The 20,500-nt window shown below is 46.6% G+C and overlaps 2 protein-coding genes and 1 long non-coding RNA gene across 4 annotated transcripts; 2 read left to right on the forward strand and 1 right to left on the reverse strand.

Annotated features, from left to right (window-relative positions):
- Nucleotides 1-40: 40 nt before the first annotated feature.
- On the forward strand, nucleotides 41-10,048 carry LOC112162937 (fibroblast growth factor receptor 1-A). Of its 2 annotated transcripts, none has more exons than XM_024298949.2 (17): nucleotides 41-624; nucleotides 3,077-3,192; nucleotides 4,306-4,404; nucleotides 4,475-4,647; nucleotides 4,721-4,844; nucleotides 4,916-5,106; nucleotides 5,989-6,133; nucleotides 6,208-6,398; nucleotides 6,467-6,606; nucleotides 6,874-6,995; nucleotides 7,068-7,178; nucleotides 7,268-7,458; nucleotides 8,112-8,234; nucleotides 8,305-8,375; nucleotides 8,986-9,123; nucleotides 9,197-9,302; nucleotides 9,519-9,659. In XM_024298949.2, exons 2-17 carry the CDS (start codon nucleotides 3,105-3,107, stop codon nucleotides 9,615-9,617), a joined length of 2,112 nt encoding a protein of 703 aa, XP_024154717.1. In that variant the 5' UTR covers nucleotides 41-624; nucleotides 3,077-3,104; the 3' UTR covers nucleotides 9,618-9,659. The 2 variants fall into 2 exon arrangements, with proteins under 2 accessions (XP_024154717.1, XP_036070423.1); XM_036214530.1 differs by having other exon boundaries at nucleotides 86-192; nucleotides 9,519-10,048.
- A 1,114-nt stretch (nucleotides 10,049-11,162) lies between these two features.
- Nucleotides 11,163-17,430, reverse strand: LOC112162938 (stanniocalcin). The gene is made up of 6 exons (XM_024298950.2): nucleotides 17,350-17,430; nucleotides 14,195-14,805; nucleotides 13,570-13,712; nucleotides 13,384-13,491; nucleotides 12,126-12,229; nucleotides 11,163-12,056 (listed from the first exon to the last, which is right to left on the reverse strand). The coding sequence occupies exons 2-6, from the start codon at nucleotides 14,304-14,306 to the stop codon at nucleotides 11,759-11,761; spliced, it is 765 nt and encodes a 254-aa protein (XP_024154718.1). The 5' UTR covers nucleotides 14,307-14,805; nucleotides 17,350-17,430; the 3' UTR covers nucleotides 11,163-11,758.
- Nucleotides 13,749-14,714, forward strand: LOC112162940. The gene is made up of 2 exons (XR_002922193.1): nucleotides 13,749-13,891; nucleotides 14,117-14,714. It is a non-coding gene; the product is annotated as an uncharacterized LOC112162940 (long non-coding RNA).
- Nucleotides 17,431-20,500: the final 3,070 nt, after the last annotated feature.

Raw genomic sequence — 20,500 nt, forward strand, 5'->3', positions numbered from 1 at the left:
CTCCAGGAAAATCACGTGGTAGCAGTTTTGAGGAGAGTCCCCAAAAATCAGGAGGGTAAGAATGTGTGTGTCCCCAAACGGTGACGTCAGTGGTGGTGGTGGTGGTGGCGGGGTCCCCCCGATGTCGGCTGGATGGACCTCCTGGTTCTGCAGACCCTGCGTTCAGGAAAATCACGTGGTAACAGTTTTGAGGTGAGTCCCCAAAAGTCAGGAAGGTAAGAATATGTGTGTCCTCAAACGGTGACGTCACCGGCGGGGGCGCCCCTGTCGGCTGGATGGACCTCCTGGTTCTGCAGACCCTTCGTTCTGGTATCAAACCCCCCAGTGTGGGCGTGTCCTCTTGTGGAGCGGACACGCGCTCCATGACGCAGCCGCACTCCACCTGGAACCTTCCGCCGGGCTCCCGCGTTACATAGAGCGGCGGGTGGAGATGTCCGGCGGCACCGACGGGCGGATTTAAACCATCGCCGGTTCGGCGGAGGATTATGTCAGTGCTGCTCGGTGGTGTCGCGTTCGGGCCGGTTCGGGAAGGTTAGCGGGTCTCGTCGGGTTCTGCGCTCCGGGTCCCGGACTTTGCAGATCCATCATCAGGTCCGAGTCGGAGTTGGGCTGTTTTTTTCCTCGGTAAGTCTGCGGTCCGGTTTCGGTCCATTCAGAGCGGAGAAAAAAAGCAGAAAGTCAAAAAGAAGACTAGAAACGCAGACGCTGCAGATGTTCTGCAGAGCAGCACAGATCCTGCAGATGCGCGGGAGAAGTTTTGGTTCTGATGGAAACCCAAACTCCTCTGGTGCCTCTCGGTGAAGGTTCTGCCAGATGTTCGGTGGGTTGGCTCCAGAGGATCCGGGTCCAGAATTCCTGACCTGAAGTGAAACATTCCGAATTAATGTTTACTTGGATTTTCTCCTGGATCAGCACCCCCCCCCCCTCTGCACAGTTGTGTTTTTTGGACCAAACCATTGGGGTGTGAAGTTGTTCAGCTCTCAACCGGGGCCCCCTACAGGTGACTTGATAAACTGACCTGGCTCCAGTTTTCCATCAACTTCAAACAGGAAGTTGTGAAGTCTTGACTTCCTGATTCTGGCTCCTTGTTTGCTGCCAATGTTTTCCTTTTGTCCAGTTTGTAAACAGTTGTTTGTGTCTGAAGGCTTTGAAGCTTCATGAGGAGCTTTATAGAAAGGTGGGGGGGGGGGGGTTGGGGGGGCAATGTAATTTGACCTTTATTAGTACTAGTAGTATTATTATTATTATTTCCAATTCCCACGATAATAACTAATCATTCAGTTTCCAACATGAAGTCCGGTTCTGTTAAGTCCGGGGGCCTCCGTCCCTCTGCCCCCCCCCCTCAGTGGGAGGCAGCGAGCGTCTGGAGCTGCATACTGAAAAGCCTTTTTCTCTGGTTCAGTCCGAACGGAAAAACAAACGGCCGGACGTCAGAGTCTGAGCGAACGTTTGCAGGGCTTTTATTCTGAAAGGATGAAGCAGCACACCAACACAGCATCTGTCAGAAACGGCCACGGAAACTCTAACACACAGTAACATACAAGTTACTCTGAATTCATTTCCTGATTTAATTCTTATTCACATTAACCCTTTAACACCTGAGAGTCGCCGATGACGCTTTAACACTAAATCTTTAACATACTGTAACTTTACATTACAGTAAATCAAAGATCATAAACGCTGGAGCTCCGGAGTTAAAGTGTCTCAATACTTCAGGATCTTCATCACATATATACCTGTCTATAGTTTATTATATGTATAGATACACTTATTGAATATTTGGACCTTTAATGCTCAAAGTTTTATTTTGAAAACAGGAAGTTATGTTCTGAGATCAGTGATGGTTTCTCCGATCAAACTGTATTTGGTGTTCCTCAGGGGTTCATCCTGGGATCTCGGTTTAGTCTTCTGTTGTCTTTAGGACAGTTTCATGCATCATCAACCACAAACATGCCGACGACACTCTGATGTATCAATGCTGAGAGTCAGACCATGAAGAGGCTCGAGTCTTTGGAGCCTTTTAGGAGTTTGGTCTTTGTTTAACTTGTGTCCAGCTCGTTATTTTACGGTTTAGAGGTTATGTTCACAAAATAAGTTTCACTTTACAGCTGCAGGAAGACCGTCACGTTGGATCTCTGTTTGAAGATATTTCAGAGATTGTTGAAGGAAGTTCTGAGCTCCAGGAAACCCGCTGAAGCTCAGAGTTCCCTTTAGTCCCAACAGGAGATAGTTGTTAGAGTGACCATCCACCAGCTGGAGCTTCATGCTTCTTCAAACTTCTCACATCTGAAATCCTCTGAATTCTCTCCTTTCTTCAGCCGTTGCAGTCTCTGCCGTTCCTGTCGTGAACCCGGTTCTGGTCTCTGACCGGTTCTGCGTCTGTTTCCCAGCAGCTGTGAGGTCACGGTGCTGGTGGTGCCGTCCTGAAGGCAGAAATATGTCGAGCCTTCATGCCGAGTCTGTCTCGCGTCTCTGTGCCGCATTCCCACCTCCTCCTGCTGACCTAACCTCTGTGAGGCTCCTCCCCCTCGCTGGAGAAATGCTCCTTCAGCCGTTTCTGCAGGATCCTGGACACAAATGTTTCTGCTTTCATGAGAAGATTAAATCTGTTCTGATCTAAGAAGAGCTGAACTTCTTGCTCTTCTCCAACAGTTTCTTCGATATTTTCCCTCAACTGAGTCCGATCTTCGATATTTGTCAATACCGATGTTTAAAGTGTCGACAATAACACAAAGTTTAGATTTCCTTTTTGTTTCTTTATTAGAAATACACAACTTTTCTTTGTGCTTAACCTTTTTAACATGAGATCTCACTTGTTTCACTTTAAAACATTTAGATCCTTTAGTATTAGACCAGCTCAACACATCACACATTTATCATCATCACAATATCAGCCTGTGGAAAACATGTATCAAACAGATAGTCACAAATGGTTTCCTTAAATGTTCAAACATACAAAAACAATCTTATGGGAGCTTGAGTTATTGAACAGGTGAGCTGCTGTCTGCACGCGCTCAGAAGAACCTGCTCCCCGTCTCCTTGGTTGTGGTGGTGACCAGATCTCCTCTGACCTCAGGTCCCTGAAGCCGACACGTTGGGACTGGATGGGCCCCCCCCGGTGTGTCCTGCTGCTGCTGCTCCTTCAGCTTCTGCAGGTTCAGTCCAGACCCACAGTGGAGGACGCCGACCCGGGTAAGACCCGAGAGGTTCTGCAGCTGCTGTTCGACATGAAGCATCTATCACCATCCTCCCATTAGAAGCATGAGCTTCCGGGCTCTTGTTTCCTGAAGTATCATAAACAGACACGAGCGTTAGCATAAGACACACAGGAGTGTTAGCATGAACAGATACAAGCGTTAGCATAAACAAGCGTTAGCATAAGACACACACAAGAGCGTTAGCATAAGACACGCATTAGCATAAACGAGCGTTAGCATAAACAAGCGTTAGCATAAACAAGCATTAGCATAAACGAGCGTTAGCATAAACGAGCATTAGCATAAACGAGCGTTAGCATAAGAAACACAGGAGCGTTAGCATAAACAGACACGAGCGTTAGCATAAGACACACACAAGAGCGTTAGCATAAGACACACAGGAGTGTTAGCATGAACAGATACAAGCGTTAGCATAAACAAGCGTTAGCATATGACACACAGGAGTGTTAGCATGAACAGACACAAGCGTTAGCATAAGACACACAGGAGTGTTAGCATGAACAGACACAAGCGTTAGCATAAGACACACAGGAGTGTTAGCATGAACAGACACGAGCGTTAGCATAAACAAGCGTTAGCATAAGACACACAGGAGTGTTAGCATGAACAGACACAAGCGTTAGCATAAGACACACAGGAGTGTTAGCATGAACAGACACAAGCGTTAGCATAAGACACACAGGAGTGTTAGCATGAACTGCCACGAGCGTTAGCATAAACGAGCGTTAGCATAAACAAGCGTTAGCATAAGACACACAGGAGTGTTAGCATGAACAGACACAAGCGTTAGCATAAACGAGCGTTAGCATAAGACACACAGGAGTGTTAGCATGAACAGACACGAGCGTTAGCATAAACGAGCGTTAGCATAAACAAGCGTTAGCATAAGACACACAGGGGTGTTAGCATGAACAGACACAAGCGTTAGCATAAGACACACAGGAGTGTTAGCATGAACAGACACGAGCGTTAGTATAAACGAGCGTTAGCATAAGACACACCTCTCTCAAACCTTTCTTTTGTCAGAAATGAGTCTTAAATCCCTCCAGATTTTAAAGGTCGTCCTTCTGAAAATCTTCTGGAACAGATGCAGTCAAATCCTCCGAGGATGAAGAGGATGATGAGTCTTCCTCTGAGGAGAACAAGCCGTCCAATGAGCTGTCGGCGAGCAGCGAGAACCTGCAGCGTACGTCCGTCAGACGTTCTGTGCTGAGGCCTCATTCTGCCGCCTTCTGACCTCCCCGTCTCCTCCGCAGCGATGGCGCCGCAGTGGGTGACGCCGGAGAAGATGGAGAAGCAGCTCCACGCCGTTCCCGCCAGCATGACGGTCCGGTTCCGTTGCCCGGCAACAGGGAACCCGGTCCCCACGCTGCACTGGCTGAAGAACGGGGAGGAGTTCAGCAGAGACCAGCGTATCGGAGGCTTCAAGGTGGGTGTTCGGCCTCGGGAGGGGGAGGGGCCGGGGCGGAGCTGCAGGTGTGAAGTTCTGGTTCTGGTCTCAGATCAAAGACCACACCTGGAGTCTGATCATGGAGTCGGTGGTTCCGTCTGATGAGGGAAACTACACCTGCGTGGTGGAGAACGAACACGGCAGCCTGAGACACACCTACCAGCTGGACATCGTGGGTAAGACGGTCCTCTCTGAGCGCGCTCAGACGACGGATGGCATCCTCTCATCCCAGACCGTTCCTCTGCAGAACGTTCTCCTCACAGGCCCATCCTGCAGGCCGGCCTGCCGGCCAATCAGACGGCGGTGGTCGGCGGTGACGTGCAGTTCGTGTGCAGAGTGTTCAGCGACCCGCAGCCTCACATCCAGTGGCTCAAACACGTGACGGTCAACGGCAGCCGCGAGGGGCCCGAGGGACACTCCTTCGTCCAGGTTCTGAAGGTCCGGATGGCACACAGAGGGCCTTCATGCTCAGTCGCAAGTTCTGTGTTGACGTTGAAGTTCTGAGGGCGCCTGATGAGAAGGAGCTGAGCTCTTCTCATCAGGCGCCCTCCACCTGTCGGATGTGGTCGGATGTTTCTGCAGGAGAGGCCGGCTCAAACCTTCAACCAGAGCTCCTTCAGTTCTCTGGAAATGATTCAGGTTTCTGGAACTCGTATTGAAAGTGCCTCCAAAACGTTTCAGTTTCAAATATTAATTAGACAGGAAAAGATTAAAACAATCAGGTCTGACTCCGTTTAAAAATGGTTTTCAGCAGCTTCCTGCAAATAGGATGAAATAGTTGTAGATGTGGCCGAGACACGACAACTAAAGCCACAACAAAACGACAAAAGTGAAAGGACCACGACAAAAGTTGAAGACATAAGCTGAAGCACGACGACAAAACGACAAAAGCACACAAAGGCCACAACAGAAGTGAATAACTGACTTTTTAAATAAAAGGTTTTATTTAGTTTCAAGCTATTGTTGGTGTTTCAATAGTTTGAAACGTTGAGCATCAACCTGAGAGGAGATAAATAGAAATAAACTGGAGGATCTTCTTGTTAACGTCTAAACCGACTATTGCGTTCTTTTTATTATTGTCTTAAATTGAAATATCAACCTCATAGCCGTGGATCTGGAGTATGGCGGTTGTTGGAAAGCTGTGCTGCCCGGGTCTGGCTGAGCTAGCATACTAGCTAACTATGCTGGTTCACCGCGGTTGGCTTCCCGGAAAACCGCAGAGAGTCAGTGATTCTCTTCTGTTGTTATGGCTCTTCAGATGCTTGATGTGAACCTGAGCAGGTAACCCTCCGGTTTGAAGCTCCTCCTCCGTCCTGTCAGACTGCAGGTCTGAACTCCACCGATAAGGAGATGGAGGTGTTGACTCTGAGGAACGTCACTCTGGAAGACGCCGGCGTCTACACCTGCCTGGCGCAGAACTCCATCGGGATGTCCTACCACTCTGCGTGGCTCACGGTGCTCAGCGGTACGCTCTCTCAGGCCCCGCCCACTCAAACACCTGGACAGCCTGCTCAACTTTCGCTGTCTTCTCGCCTCCAGAGCCGCCGCCCTCGGCCGTGCCCTCGCAGACCTTCCTGGAGATTTTCTTCTACTGCCTGGGCTTCTCCGTCATCATCGTCCTCGCCGTTGCAGCCGTCGTCTGCCGGCTCTACTGCGCGCCCAAGAAGAGCGACTTCAGCAGCCAGCTGGCGGTCCAGAAGTTGGAGAAGAGCATCCCTCTGCGGAAACAGGTGAGGCTCCGCCTCTGCGTCCGTCCCCCCGTAGATGAGAAGATGCTGAGGCGGCGGCGTCTGTGCAGGTGTCGGTGGAGTCCTCGTCCTCCCTGCAGTCGGGGTCGATGCGTCCGTCCCGCCTGTCCAGCACCGCCACCAGCGTCCTGGCGGGGGTGTCTGAGTACGAGCTTCCATATGACCCGGCGTGGGAGCTGCCGCGAGATCGGTGAGCCCGCCGCTAACCTCTGACTCTCCGTCTCTGAGGAGGCGACGGTCCAAAGCTGCCGTCAGGTTCTTGGTTCTGAGGAAACTGCTGTGAACGTGGAGGAAATCCAGTCCAGAATGCCTGATCGGAAACTGATCCTGGTTCTGGAGGTTCTGGACTGGTTCTGGACTGGTGCGGCTTCACCCGTGTGTGTTGCTGCACCTTCATGTCTAACAGTTTTCAGCTTCAGGAGCAGAAACCTTCATCTCTTGACTCCGCCCCCCTCAGGTTGACTCTGGGGAAGCCTCTGGGGGAGGGCTGCTTCGGTCAGGTGGTTCTGGCCGAGGCCGTGGGGCTGGACAGGAGCAAGCCCACCCGCCTCAGCAAGGTGGCGGTGAAGATGTTGAAAGGTGAGTGCTGCGCCATTCGGGTGGAGCTCCGCCCACAGGCCGTCTGAAAGCTGCGCTCTGCTGTCCCGTCAGCCGACGCCTCCGAGAAAGACCTGTCCGACCTGATCTCTGAGATGGAGATGATGAAGATGATCGGGAAGCACAAGAACATCATCAACCTGCTGGGCGCATGCACGCAGGACGGTGGGTGTTCGCTCCGGGGCGGCGGGTCGATGGGTCGCCCTCGGTAACGGCTCCGTTTCTGCTCCGGCGGGTCACTCTGACCCCAGCAGGCCCTCTGTACGTGGTGGTGGAGTACGCCTCCAAGGGGAATCTGAGGGAGTACCTGCGAGCGCGCCGGCCGGTCGGGGTGGAGTACTGGAGCGGCGCCCGGCAGCCGCTGCTGGGGGGGGTGGAGATCAGGGAGCTGGTGTCTGCAGCGTACCAGGTGGCCAGAGGGATGTCCTACCTGGCTTCAAAGAAGGTGAGGGGAAGAGAAGCAATCGCATGTTTGAACTCTTGTGTCTTGAATGTTTCAAATGAGAAGTTAAAACTCATTTTGGCAGCTTTGGTTCTGGTCTGATCCAGGTTCAATCCTGATATGATCCAGATTTAAGTCTAATCTTACTTAGATTCAGTCCTGGTCTGATCCAGATTCAGTTCTGCTGACTTCCAGATCAAGTCCTTATCTGATCCAGATTCAGTCAAGGTCTGATCCAGTTTTAGTCCTGTTCCGATCCAAATTCATTCCTGCTCTGTTTCTGGTCACATCCAGATTCAGTTCTGCTGAGTTCCGGATTAAGTCCTGGTCTGATCCAGATTCAATCCTGGTCTGATCCAGTTCTGGTTTTCTTGGTGGAGCAGGCATGAAACCTCACCTGAATTCTGGTTTGGACCAAACAGGAGAACTTCCAAACCTGTAGTTTTGTAGCTTCCCTGATTGGTTAGAAAGCGTTAAAGGTTGGTGTGATTGTGGGAGGAGCCACATTAGACCTTCTCCTCAGGTTCTAAAGTTTAGTCAGTGAAAGAACATCAAAGAACTTCAAGTTCAAATAAGCAGAATTCAAAGATTATCTGAAGTGATTTCTGGACTTGAGAGGTTCCGTTTGGTTCTGATAAACCCCCCCCCCGCCCCAGTGCATTCACAGAGACCTGGCAGCCCGGAACGTGTTGGTGACTGAAGACGATGTGATGAAGATCGCTGACTTTGGCCTGGCCCGAGACATTCACCACATCGACTACTACAAGAAGACCACCAATGTAAGACTGGAGTGGGGGTAAAGGGGGCGGGGTTGCTGTGGGGAGGAGCTAACCGTCTTCCTGCCTGCAGGGCCGCCTGCCGGTGAAGTGGATGGCTCCTGAAGCTCTGTTTGACCGGATCTACACCCACCAGAGCGACGTGTGAGTCCTTGTTTCCTCTGAAGGTGGACGGTTTGTGAGGAACATGAAGGTCACAGTGTGACCCAGAGGAGCAGCAAAGCCACAGACCTGGAGCTTCTCTCAGGGCTTCTCTGGTCGTGGTCCAGAGTTGATCCTAAAAGTCCTCTGTGGGACAGCCGGATCAGAAAAGTCCACTGACGACTGTCTGCTTCTCTGATCAGTGAGAGGAAACTGAGCAGACCGTCAGATCTAAATCCATTTATAAACCTGTAGTTTTAGTTTTTGATCAAATCTTCTCGTAAATTCACGATTGTTTTTATTTATTTTTCTTATTTTATAGTGATAGAACAAAACTACTCCAACATGTGTTGAACTAAATCTTTACATTGAAAATCAGAGTCAAAGTTCATCTTCTGAGTCGTTTGGTTAACTGCAGTTACACGCCTCTGCCTGTAGAGGGCACTGCAGGTCAGTGATGAGTCTGTTTGTTCTGCTGTAGTTCTGTGAGTTCACATCAATCTTTAGGTTTTGGGTTTCTGTCTGCCGCTCCTCTGATGAGACGGTCTGTTTTCTCCCTGAGCCGTCGACCTCCGTCAGCCCCGCCCTTAGCTCCTCCTCCTCGTTTCTGCAGGTGGTCGTTCGGCGTTCTGCTCTGGGAGATCTTCACCCTGGGCGGATCTCCGTATCCCGGCGTCCCGGTGGAGGAGCTGTTCAAGCTGCTGAAGGAGGGTCACCGCATGGAGAAGCCGACGGCGTGCACGCAGGAGCTGTGAGTGTCGCACACGTGCACGCTCTGACGTCAGGCGTGCACGAGTCACTCAGGTGACGCTGCGTTCGTTCAGGTATCTGATGATGAGGGACTGCTGGCACGCCGTTCCGTCCCGAAGGCCGACGTTCCTGCAGCTGGTGGAGGATCTGGACCGGACGCTCTCGCTCATGTCCAACCAGGTGAGCTCACTTCCTGTTCCTCACCTGAAGCTCTCAGACGTTTCCTGACAGGAGACAAATCTGCAGCTTCAGATTTCCTCTTCTCCTCCTGAAAGCTGCTCTGTTTTTGTTACGGTTGGAGAGGTTGCTTTAGTTCTGGATCTGGACCCGGACCCCGGCTGTATGTTGTGACCTCTGCTGCAAACACTCATCTACCTGTCCCCTCCCCCTCCTCAGGAGTACCTGGACCTGTCCGTCCCGCTGATCCAGTACTCTCCGGTCCAGTACTCCCCGATCATCAGCACCTCCTTGGATCCTTCCTGCATGTCTTCATAGTCACCCTGGAACTCCACTCCTCCTTCCGGTTTCTCCTGGAGCAGGAGCAGGAGGAGGAGCAGGAGGAGGAGGAGCAGGAGCAAGAGGAGCAGCAGGTGGATGTGAAGAACCTCCTCAGTGAGGGAGGCGGGACTCGTGTGAATGTGTGTAAATACTGTAAATACGGCAGAAGATCAAACTCAAGACCGACCAGGGATCAGATCAAACAGATCATGGAGATAAATGTAATCCTCTCTTATCCTAATCCATCTCTCACTAATCCATCACTTATTAACCGATTAACCGCAGTCTTCATGTCGGAGCTTCTGACTGAACGTTTACTTTAACGGATGTTAAAATGATTTGGGGAGTGGAACCGTGTCATGCTGGACTATTTTAAACCGTTTTAACTCCTGATGTCGGTTTGGTTTTATTAAAGTTTATGAAACACTTTCTGCAGTTGGATGACTTTTAAAAATAAAATCTTTCTTTGGGCTCAGGCGCCATGCAGCCCAGAGCCGGGCCGGGCCGGGCCGGCGCCGGAGACACTTAAATCCAAAATCTTTAATTCCCCGAGACTCAAGTTACCGCCCTCATCCAGTTTGATTGGTCCTTTGTGTTAGCCCCGCCCCCACGCGCCACAACGGGGCCAAAAGTTTTGAAACTGAAATTTTCAGTTTTGAAAACGAAAAGAGTTGAAAGTGAAAAAAATTGAAACTGAAAGTTTGAGTTTCGAAACCGAAAAAACTGAACATTTAGAGCTGAAAATAACAGTGTGATTGTTTACTGAGCAATCACTGTAGTGTGATTGCTCAGTAAACAATCACTGTAGTGTGATTGCTGACTAAACAATCACACTAGTGATCCTCCTGCTCCTTTCTTGACTTTTGTCAGCACATAAAAACTCAATCACACTTTCAGTGATTTCAGCAATATTTGTATCAAAACGTTCAGCTCGTTCAGGACGTTACTGCTTGTATTTTTGTATTTATAAACTTTATCGTTTTTGAAATATTGAGCTAAATATGCTCCATAGGAAATGAATGAGAAGGTCTTCAAATGTTCTAAACAGATTAGCAACAAACCTTTAAACATTTTCATTGTTGTGTTCATCTTTATAGTCATTTAAAAAAATATGAGTTTACATAATATTTTAGCAACATGCTAACGTTTTTGGCTAATTTAGTTTACTGAGGAATTTAAGGCTATTTTGGAGTTTAGCTCATATTTAAGCAACACACTAAATAGTTTGGCAAAATTGTTATTGGGGATTTTTTAAAAACAATTTCATGAATTTAGGTCAAGTTCAGCGTTCGTTCATATTTCAACAAAATTTCCAGTTTTTTTTTTAACAAATTTAACGGTTTGCAAATAGCTTTAGCATTTGTAGCAAATCCTTCCACAAATTAAAGTAAATTACATCAACATTTTCAGCAAAAAGCTTCAGCATCTTCACTACTTTCAGCAGAGAGCATTCACACTAGCATTATTGCAGGGAATGCAACTTTTCTGCTATCGTTAAATTTAGAATAAAAACTTTTGGACATTTTTTTTTCGGCCAAACACTAGTTGTTTTTTTTCAATTTGTGTTATTTGGGTTTCAAATAATATCGGCCCAATTTAACTCCATAAAACATCTCCACGTGGACCTGCTCACATGAGGAGAGAAACGGAATTCTGGAGGACTTTAACAGGAAACGAGCTCCCCCGTGTGGTGGCTGATGGTATGGCAGGAAAAGCTGAAATTCTTCAGCATCAAAACATGAGTTTGGAGTTAAACCTGGAGTCTGACGGATTCAGTGACAGATCAACACCAATACAAACACGTTTTAGAAAAGACAAACTTTAGAGCTGATAGAGCTTCAGAAAAGTTTGTTGTTTTCTTATTTAATAATAAAAATGATGAATGAAAACCGCAGACATTTCCAGTCATATCATAGGATTTATTTCTGAAACACTTTCATCTCTTGAGCTCTAGAAGTGGGAGGAGCTTCACGTCCAGCGTGGCGTTCCTCCCGACCTCCATGCCCCCCCCCCTAAACTAACCCCCCCCCTTATAAGTTAGGTTAATAAATATCAATAAAAGAATGCTTTAAGACTATACTTTCATCGTAACTCTACAGCTGTCTGCCGTGGGGGGGTCAGGATCCACATGAGGAGGTCTAGTCTTCGGCCTGGAGCCCCCCCTGCCTGTCCTGCTCCTCCACAGACCTCCTGGCGAAAATGTGGGTGGGGTCCCGGTCGGTGAAGCTGGGCTGGATGTTGAACACCGGCATGTTTCTCCAGCTGGACGGGTTGCTGTAGGCGGACCGCGCAGACCCGGGGGGGCACGGCTTGTTCTGGACCAGCTGGAGGAAGGTCTCCATGTCGGGCCCCACCCGGGCCATGACCCCGGCCCTGACCGCCTCCACCGTCTGCTGGTCGCAGCCCTGCAGGGTCTGCAGCAGCGTGCTGTAGTACCTGCAGTCACAGCAGAGTCGGCCATCCTGCGTCTGCGCAGCCATGCGTCTGCGCAGACGCAGCACTCACCTGTTGGGGAAGTGGGAGGGGACCTGCACCACCTCTCCGATGGCGTCGGGGTTGGTGCGCGCCACGGTACAGATGTCCAGACTGCTGTAGCAATCCTCCTGAACCTGTCAGACAAGTCAGAGAAGAAACTCCAGAGAGCAGACGGGGAAACGTTCCCGTCAGAGAGAGCGTCCCCGAACGCACCAGAGCTGAAAGGAATCCAGCAGCAAAAACATCGAGATCTTAAAGGACAGAATCCTCAAAGCAGATGACGCAGACATGCAGAAGCTTTATGAAGCTGAAACCGCGACGCCGCAGGTACAGAATCACACAGGAAACAGGTGAAATAAATAAGAACAATATTCTAAATCCTCTGATGTCTGAAATGATTAAATCTTCCTGTTTTTGTCCTTTTTCACAGCTACAAACTAAAAATGTTACATTTTGACTTGAATTTATGATTAATTTATATGATGACCGAATATGAGGAGCAGAAGAACATTGAAGTACTACTAGAAGACTGTAAACGTGTGTAATACCTGTTTTATATGCAGTTTAATTGGATTCATTTGATGTTACTTAAGATTTAAACGTCTGAAGTTAATAATAAATTGTGAGAAAAAAAGTCAAATTCCAAATTTATACTTCAAAAAGTTCAATTTTACCAGGAAAAAGTTGTGCGTCTTTGAAAAATTAAAATGTTCTATTTGGTTTTCAAAACGTTTCAAAGACACTCGACCGTTTCCTGTTTCACTGAAGGTGCAGACAGGTGATAGAAATGATCAGGAATCTTTATTCTGATGGATTTACTCCATCACAGTAAAACATGGGAATAAATACGTTTTTTCTTTCTCTCTTTTTGAGCCGTTAGTAAAAAAAATGTCTAAAATTATTCAAATGTGTTTCTGGAAACATGAAAATATTAAAGATTTACATTGAAATATATAGTATAATTATCTTTAGATGTGTACAGATATCTATTATCTACAGTTTAATTGGATTTGTTTGTTGTTACTTATTTATACACATTTGAAATAAAATAAAATGAGACCTTAAAGATTCAGGAAAACCGTTTAAATCCTGGTTTTGTTATTGATCCAGAATGAACTCAGACTAAACTCTGGATCTGGATCTGAATCTGGATCTCTGTTTAGTCCGTTTTGAATCCTGTTGTGAACGTTTGGAGGTCGAGTTTGGCTCTAATAAAAACATCAGAGGAACCATCAGGTTCAGACTAACGTCAGACCGGCGTCAGACGGTTAAACGTGTGCGAGCGAACCTCGGCGATCATCCTCTGGAAGATGTTACAGTGGCGGATGGCCTGGAAGACCTTGTTGGAGATCCCCTGAGAGATGCACTGCAGACTGCGCTTCACGAAGGTCTTCCCCTGGAGGACAGAGGCAGAGGTCAGCTGGAGGTCAGGAGGAGGTCAGCTGGAGGTCAGCAGGAGGCGGAGCCAGCTCACCTCCGTGTTGAAGCTGGCGGCGGACTGCAGGAAGAGCTCGCAGATCTCGTGCATCCCGTCGGTGTCGCAGGTGGAGTTCTCCAGGCAGGAGAAGAAGCCGCAGCCCACTGCCACGGCGCTGTTCAGGCATCGAGCCACCTCACCTGCACACAGGTGAGAGCAGAGCCTAAAATGGCTGATGGGTGAAGGCGGGGTTCACCTGGACAGGTAGTCTCACAGACTAGCAGAGCCGGAGTCTCTGGTGAGAACCGCGGCATTCTTGCTGTGAGGCAGGAGTGCTAACCACTGTACCACCGTGCCGCCTCTTTATCGACTTCATCAGGTTTGAAGTTTACTGTTAACTTTAACTCTAATTTGAAATCTGGTTTATGTTTACTGTTCTAAGACATTTACTTGTTTAATTGTAGCTTTGAGATATTCGGTATTAAGATATTTGTTAATTAATAATCAGAAAATATTAATAATAAACATTTTAGCTGGTTAGCTTTAGCTTTAAAGTTTTCAGTCTCTTCACGTGTAAAATACATATTTTTTAATCCAATTTCAGCCTAAACCTTTTCAGGTTTCTCCTCCGCTTTCCCTCCTTCAAACTGACCCTGCCCGGACCCCGTAGACCGGGACTCACCGGGGGTGTTGGTGGAGAACCGCGCCCGGCGGGGGGCGGCCTCCTCCGGCGGCAGCTGGAAGGCGGCGGCGCAGAGGGTGAGGAGGAGCAGCGGACAGGAGGCGCGCAGCATCTTCCCGCGGAGGAGGAGCAGGAGCAGGTGGAGGTGCAGGTGGAGGTGGAGCAGGAGGTGCAGCAGGAGGTGATGCTGGAGCAGGAGGTGCAGCAGGAGGTGATGAGGACGGAGGAGGTCCGCTGATTCTGGAGTCTCCTCTCCCGACGCTCCTTTTTATCCGGCTCCCGCCGCGCACGGACCAATCAGCGCGCGGGACGTTTCCACACCGGCGGGAATTTCCGAGACTTTTTCATGTTTTCCCACAGAAATAAAAGCTTGAACTGAAGTTCCGGTTCTGGACGGATCCAGATCCTCCATCAGAATAAAAGTCTGTTCGGAGACTTTGGTTCAACAAACGGGACGAAAAGTCCCGAAATGATTAAATATTTACCCGCTGGTGTCACACCTGGACCCCACGTGACGTCACACCTGGTCGCTTTGAGATTCCGGTCACGTCCCCCGGTGAGGTTGGGAGGGGCGGGAGGACGCACGCGCGTGCGTTCTCGCAGATCTAGAGCTGATTTGGGAAACATTCAGTCTGATGGAGTTAGAAACAGTCGAATCGGTTTATTTCCTCCCAAACACTCGATAAACTCTGGAGTTCTGTGTTTATACAACAGAACGTTGGTCTGATGAAATAGATTCATTAGTAAAATATGATACAACAGAAAATGAAGAACACAACATAAAGCAACAGATTCAAATATATATAGAGTCTCTTTATCAATTAAAAATCTACAATCAAAAGATTAAAAAAAACTGTTTTTTAAGTTAGCATTTTTAATTAGCAGAACACTATTTTTTGTCCTAATTTTAATTATTTTGTTTATTTTTATTTCATGTTGGGTTGATAATTTTATGATATATTGTTAAGCTTGTTTACACTATTTGTTTGTAGTAAACATTTCTACACCTGGTACATGTTGTATTTTATCGTAAATGTGAATAACGTTAAAACAGGTGAATATGAGCTGGAGCCGCCGTGCCTGCTGGGTAATTGAGTCAGGAATTCGGAAGCTTCAGGTGAAGTTTGAGTTTATCAGGTGTTAACTCAAAATTTCAATTGAAAGTTTTTGTTTTTATGAGAAAAACTTTATTTTAAAGTAAGTGTCAATTCATCGACTGATTTGTTTGTATTCATACATCTTAATGTTTTTATCCAAACCTGTTTTCCGTGTAATTCCGGTCCAACTCGGATCATCTTTGATCTGTTTCCAAAGTATTCCCAGTTTTTTTTCATTAAAATAATTCAGTTTTAGCCAAAATCTAAATCCTGAGTCATTTTTAGGACATAGTTTCTGCAGAGCAGATTCACCGCTGACTGTTGGTGTGGAGTAAGCCCGCCCCATTTCCCATCATCCCTTTGTTTACTCTCCTGCTAGCTTACAGCCCCTCACACCTCCAACCCAACATTATCCAGCCGTACAGTTCAGATCACAAAGACGTTCATGGATCTATTTGGAGGTGGATGCATCAGAAAGGGGCGGAGCTGGGAGCTTGTGGCCCCGCCCATCAGATTTTCTACATCACAAATACGATCTTTTACAGTTTTTCTGTCCCTTTAGTCCCTGAGAACTCTAAAGTGAATTTATTATTTTTTGGTAGCAGCCACAACAGAAGGAAAACAAATTCATATTTTTAAAGGAAAAACAACAAAATAAAACAACCTCATGTGACCCTGTGGGTTTCTCCAGAATAAAAGCATTTTCACTTTATTTTGAAAACCTTTTTTCATTTCTGTCCGTTTCTGCAGAAATCCTCCATGAGTGTAAAGTTGTGTCGTTATTGTGTCGTTGTTGTTGTGTTGTTGTGTGTGTTGTTGTGTGTTTGTGTCTCAGCTGTGGAACAGTGCGTGTCTTATCTGTTCTCTGTGGACCGTGGGACCGATTCCCATGGCTGACCGCTGGTCCACAGGAAGCTGACCTTTCAGCAGGTCAGCAGAACCGATAGCATCTCACCTGTCACGCTTCAGTCACGCCCCCTCCGGCGCCGCCGCCCCCCGCCCCTCCCCCACCAGACATACGTGGAAAAACACTGAAAGTGTCGAGTTTCCCACAGGATGTTGGTGATCTTTGATGACTTCATTTTATTCCTTAAAAAGAAAGAAATTTAAAGTCATTTCTTCATGTTAATCCAGAATTTATTTAACAAAACAATAGAACCAGGAATCTTTAAGATCAGATGAGGATCAGGATGGATCTGAGGGTTTAGAAGTGAACCAACATTTTTCTGTTTTCTCACCAAAATAAAAGTTTTTTTTTAAACAAACAGAAGAAACTGAATCAAACTCCTGAGAGGTCAGTTTCATATTTCCATCATAAATTGTAGTTCTTGCATTTCCATCAGTAAAGGACTCATTGGATTATAAGATACCATCAATAAACCGGTTAATTCTAAACTTTAGTCGCGTCTGAGACGAATCGGACTGAGGAAACTAAAGGGTTAATCAGAGTTAATCAGACTTCATTTAGGAACTCCAAACCTCGTTTGTAACACGTTAATAAAACAAACACAAATCCACATTCTCCCACACTACGACACGTCGTTTAATTAAATAAAGTCACTGAGACGCAGCAGCATCTTAAAGACCTCCATTTATCCTGGATCTCTCCCACAGATCCGACTATTTCTCCAAGAAAAGAACCAGAATCCGCTTTAGCTTCCCGTCTTCGTTCCCACACGAGGATGAGATGAGAGGAAGATCATTACATAACATTAAACCTCAGCAGCTTTATGGTTTCTGTAGCAGAACTCAAACGACAGGATGTTGGACTTAGATAAAAACAAGGATTAGTATCGCCAATAAAACGGAGGGAAAACCAGCGACGAAGAACAAGTGCAGCAGAAGAAGTCAACACTGAACACGGGGAAAGAGACTTAAGGATGACTGATGCTCCAATTACAACAGAAAGACGGATCTCATCTGGTTATGACGGCGTGTTCAGGGAAACGTTCCATCAGGACGCCTCAGAGAATCTCTTCATCATCAGGAAACAACCAGAACTCCTCCATACAACACCGAGGAGTCCGTCCTGAAGCAACTTAAAGGTTATTAAATTACCTTAAAGGGCAGGATAAACAAGGTATTTTTAGCAGCGATAAAGAAGCTCCGCCCATCAGCTGTTGCTCCGTCTGGGAGTTCTCCGGTTTGTTCTCCCAAAACGTTTAGAATTTGCTTTGATATTTTCTTGGTTTTGTTTTTACTGATTTTTTGCTGATTGTATAAATAAAATGAACATCCCACCAGCACCTCCAGATAACCTCGTTTTATTTACATCTTCATGATTTGGACCCGATAACTTCCTGTTAAAAATACCAAAAATGATCAGACAAATCTGATCCGTCTGTCTGGAGGGAAGATGTTTTCCTCCGTGTTTAAACCCACAGAAATAGTTTCTTAAATCATCAATCAAGTGTTTTAACTCGTTGAGGATCATTCCAGCTGCTGCCTTCAGGGACCGTCAGTCATTTACAGTTTGGTTCAGGTTTTACGTCGGATTCTCACCGACAACCCTCTGCATTTACCCGGACTGGGGACCGGCACATGGCGCTGGGGGCGGGGCTCCATGTGGTTGCATTACCTAACCAAACCTGCTACGTTTAAATCTGGTTAATCTACTGCTGATGATTACATCAGCCAAACATTTATGTTTACATTTTATTCTTTTAAAGCTTTATTCACTTCAGTTTTCTAGATACGTTTTTATTCTGATGTAAAATTGTAGCTTTATTAATAAATATATTTTAGCTTGTTTGATAAATTTAGTCAGAAATTGAGAATCGTTATTAGAAATCTGAAGATGTTTTTACTGTGAAACCTTTTAAAAAAAAAAAAAAAACCTCAGCGAGTTTTTTTTTTTTTACAATTATTTGGTCTAAGTTAAAACTATTTTCATCAGTAATACTGTGATAGAGGTTACTGTCGTGATTACTTTGGTTATTTCTTCCTCCACTGCTGCTCACACTGAGCCACTAAGACATTTTTCTAGAACATTTCCTCCTGAAGCTTCAGAAAGTTTCCTCCACATGAATTAGTTTGACGTTTACAGACGTCTGCAGTGAAACATCACAGCTCAGCAGAGGTTTGGACCTCACTCCCACCCGTAGGATCATCTTTGGAGGACGGATCCAGCAGACAAATGAAGAAATCTCCTTTTTCCAGGGAGTGGATGTTCTCCTGCAGTTTCATTTCTGAACGTGCCTCGGTTTGGAGAGCAGAACCTTTAGGTGATCCTGCAGATGAACCTCAAACCAAACCTCAGATCTCCATCAGACCGGAGGATCAGAGTTCGTCTTTTTAATCCACTGCTCCAGTCCTGATCTAAACATCCCACTGAAGAAGTATTTGTCTCCATCTCTTCAGACAGAGGATTGATCCTTCCCGTCCATGACTCTGCTCTCCAGGTTCCTCGGTTTAACAACCGTTCATCCGAACAGTCGAGTTCATCCTTCATGTCGGACTGAACAGAACTTTTCATCCTGATCTCGACATCTTCTCCACAGCTCAAATATCCAGAATGAAGTCAAAGAAATCCAGACTTCTGCTGCCAGAGATCAAGTTAAAACATCTGAACATCTTTTTCCAGTAAAGCCGCCACTCGGATGAAAACTGGATCTGGTTTTAATACAGTGATCCCATTCAAACCGGTATTTGATCAAACCAAACCCTTTAGTCCAGAGACCTCCATGTTTGCTTCTTACCTGAAGAACTCGTCTGCATGTTAGTGACATTTTCCCAGAATGCATCAGTCCTGCAGCAGGAGCGTTCCTGTGGATCAGAGGTTCTCCCCTCATCACAAACTCAGAACGTCACAAAGAATTTGATTAATTTGATCATCGTTGAAATAAACCTGAGGACAAAGGTGTAACTGTTGAGAACCGTTGGTTCTGGTTCTGTCAGAGCAGATGTTCCTCCAGAACAGAACCTCCTGAAGGTTAAGATGGTCGACCGTTTAGACGGAAACCTTAAAGCATCAAACCAACAGAGAACCCAGAGAAACACAAAGTTCTGAAAAGTTTTTAAATAAATATTTGTAGATTTCTGTTTGCTTTAAGATCTGATATAGATCCAGAAATGAAAGAACTTCAATCTTCTCACCGCTCCTTCCTGTCATGTGTATGGAACACATTCATGTAGGGAAGTTCTCATGAAAGGAACAAACATCTACACACCTTTCAGTTTTTGGACAAACCTGTTTTAACTCCAGAGTCGTCTGAAAAACTTCTGACTTTTTAAAGTTCACCGACGCGACGTTAACGACAGACTGACCACTGAGTTTATCTGGTGAAGAAACAGAATCCTGAAGGGAGAAATCCTCCTAACATCCAGAGGAACCTCCTTCTGCTCCCAGAACCAGAGATCAGAACCACCCGAACATCAGGAGAAGAACCGCAGAACACAAACATGTATCAGCTGTTCATGAGTGACGCGTCATCATAAAAACACCTGTGGAGGGCGGAGCCTTTAAAACCTTCAAGCTCAAGCAGGTAAATGTTATGAAGGACATGCAGTCAGCGTGGATGAAAGGATCAGGATCAACAGATCAGATCTCTGATCCAGGTGGGAATGAGATCCACGCTGGAGTTTGGAAAAGTATTTACAGCAAAAATAAAATAAAAGAGTTTGTGTGATTTGAACACAAGTTTGTTCATTTGTCATCATACATGTAACGACTGAATAGTTTGAGTCGGTGAAGAAGACGAGCCGTCACACACCTGAACACACCTGTAAGAAGGAAGAGCTACACCTGAGGAGACCGACCTGTAGAAACCATGATGGACAGCGTCACTCATGTGGAGCTTTGGATTAAAACGGTTCAAACACCAAAACAGTCGACAGATGAAAAGACTCTGGTTTCATGTAAACAAACATTTAAGAAAACTTTGACCCTGAAGGAAGGAGAAGGTCAGAGGTCATTCAGAGGGAAGTTTCAAACCCGTCTTAAAGAACAGACCCTGAGGAACTCCAGTCAACCCCGTCGGGGGCTGAGCTGAAGTGATGAGGATGAAGACGGTAGAACCGGACCGCCATGTTTACCGTGAAGACGTTTGAGATGAAACCAGGTCATCCTGAAAGGAAACAGTCAACACGTCCCGTTAATGTTACTGAGAACATCAAGGTCATAAAGGTCAGAAGGACAAACCAAACCACCAAGTCAGGCTGGAAAAGCTCAACTTTCATCAGGACAAGTTTCTGCTCCGTTTATATTTCA

This window comes from Oryzias melastigma, linkage group LG12 (genome assembly GCF_002922805.2).
Source record: "Oryzias melastigma strain HK-1 linkage group LG12, ASM292280v2, whole genome shotgun sequence".
NCBI lineage: Eukaryota > Metazoa > Chordata > Actinopteri > Beloniformes > Adrianichthyidae > Oryzias > Oryzias melastigma.

Excerpts from the sequence above, each read along its gene's own strand:
- LOC112162938 (XM_024298950.2), bottom strand. The coding sequence starts at position 14,306 with ATGCTGCGCGCCTCCTGTCCGCTGCTCCTCCTCACCCTCTGCGCCGCC. Across the intron at positions 13,492-13,569 it reads CCGCCAGCTTCAACACGGAG|GGGAAGACCTTCGTGAAGCG; the intron begins GTGAGCTGGCTC and ends TCTGTCCTCCAG. Across the intron at positions 12,230-13,383 it reads TCCAGAGGATGATCGCCGAG|GTTCAGGAGGATTGCTACAG; the intron begins GTTCGCTCGCAC and ends CTTGTCTGACAG.
- LOC112162937 (XM_036214530.1), top strand. The coding sequence starts at position 122 with ATGTCGGCTGGATGGACCTCCTGGTTCTGCAGACCCTGCGTTCAGGAA. Across the intron at positions 5,107-5,988 it reads CCTTCGTCCAGGTTCTGAAG|ACTGCAGGTCTGAACTCCAC; the intron begins GTCCGGATGGCA and ends CCGTCCTGTCAG. Across the intron at positions 7,459-8,111 it reads CCTACCTGGCTTCAAAGAAG|TGCATTCACAGAGACCTGGC; the intron begins GTGAGGGGAAGA and ends CCCCCGCCCCAG.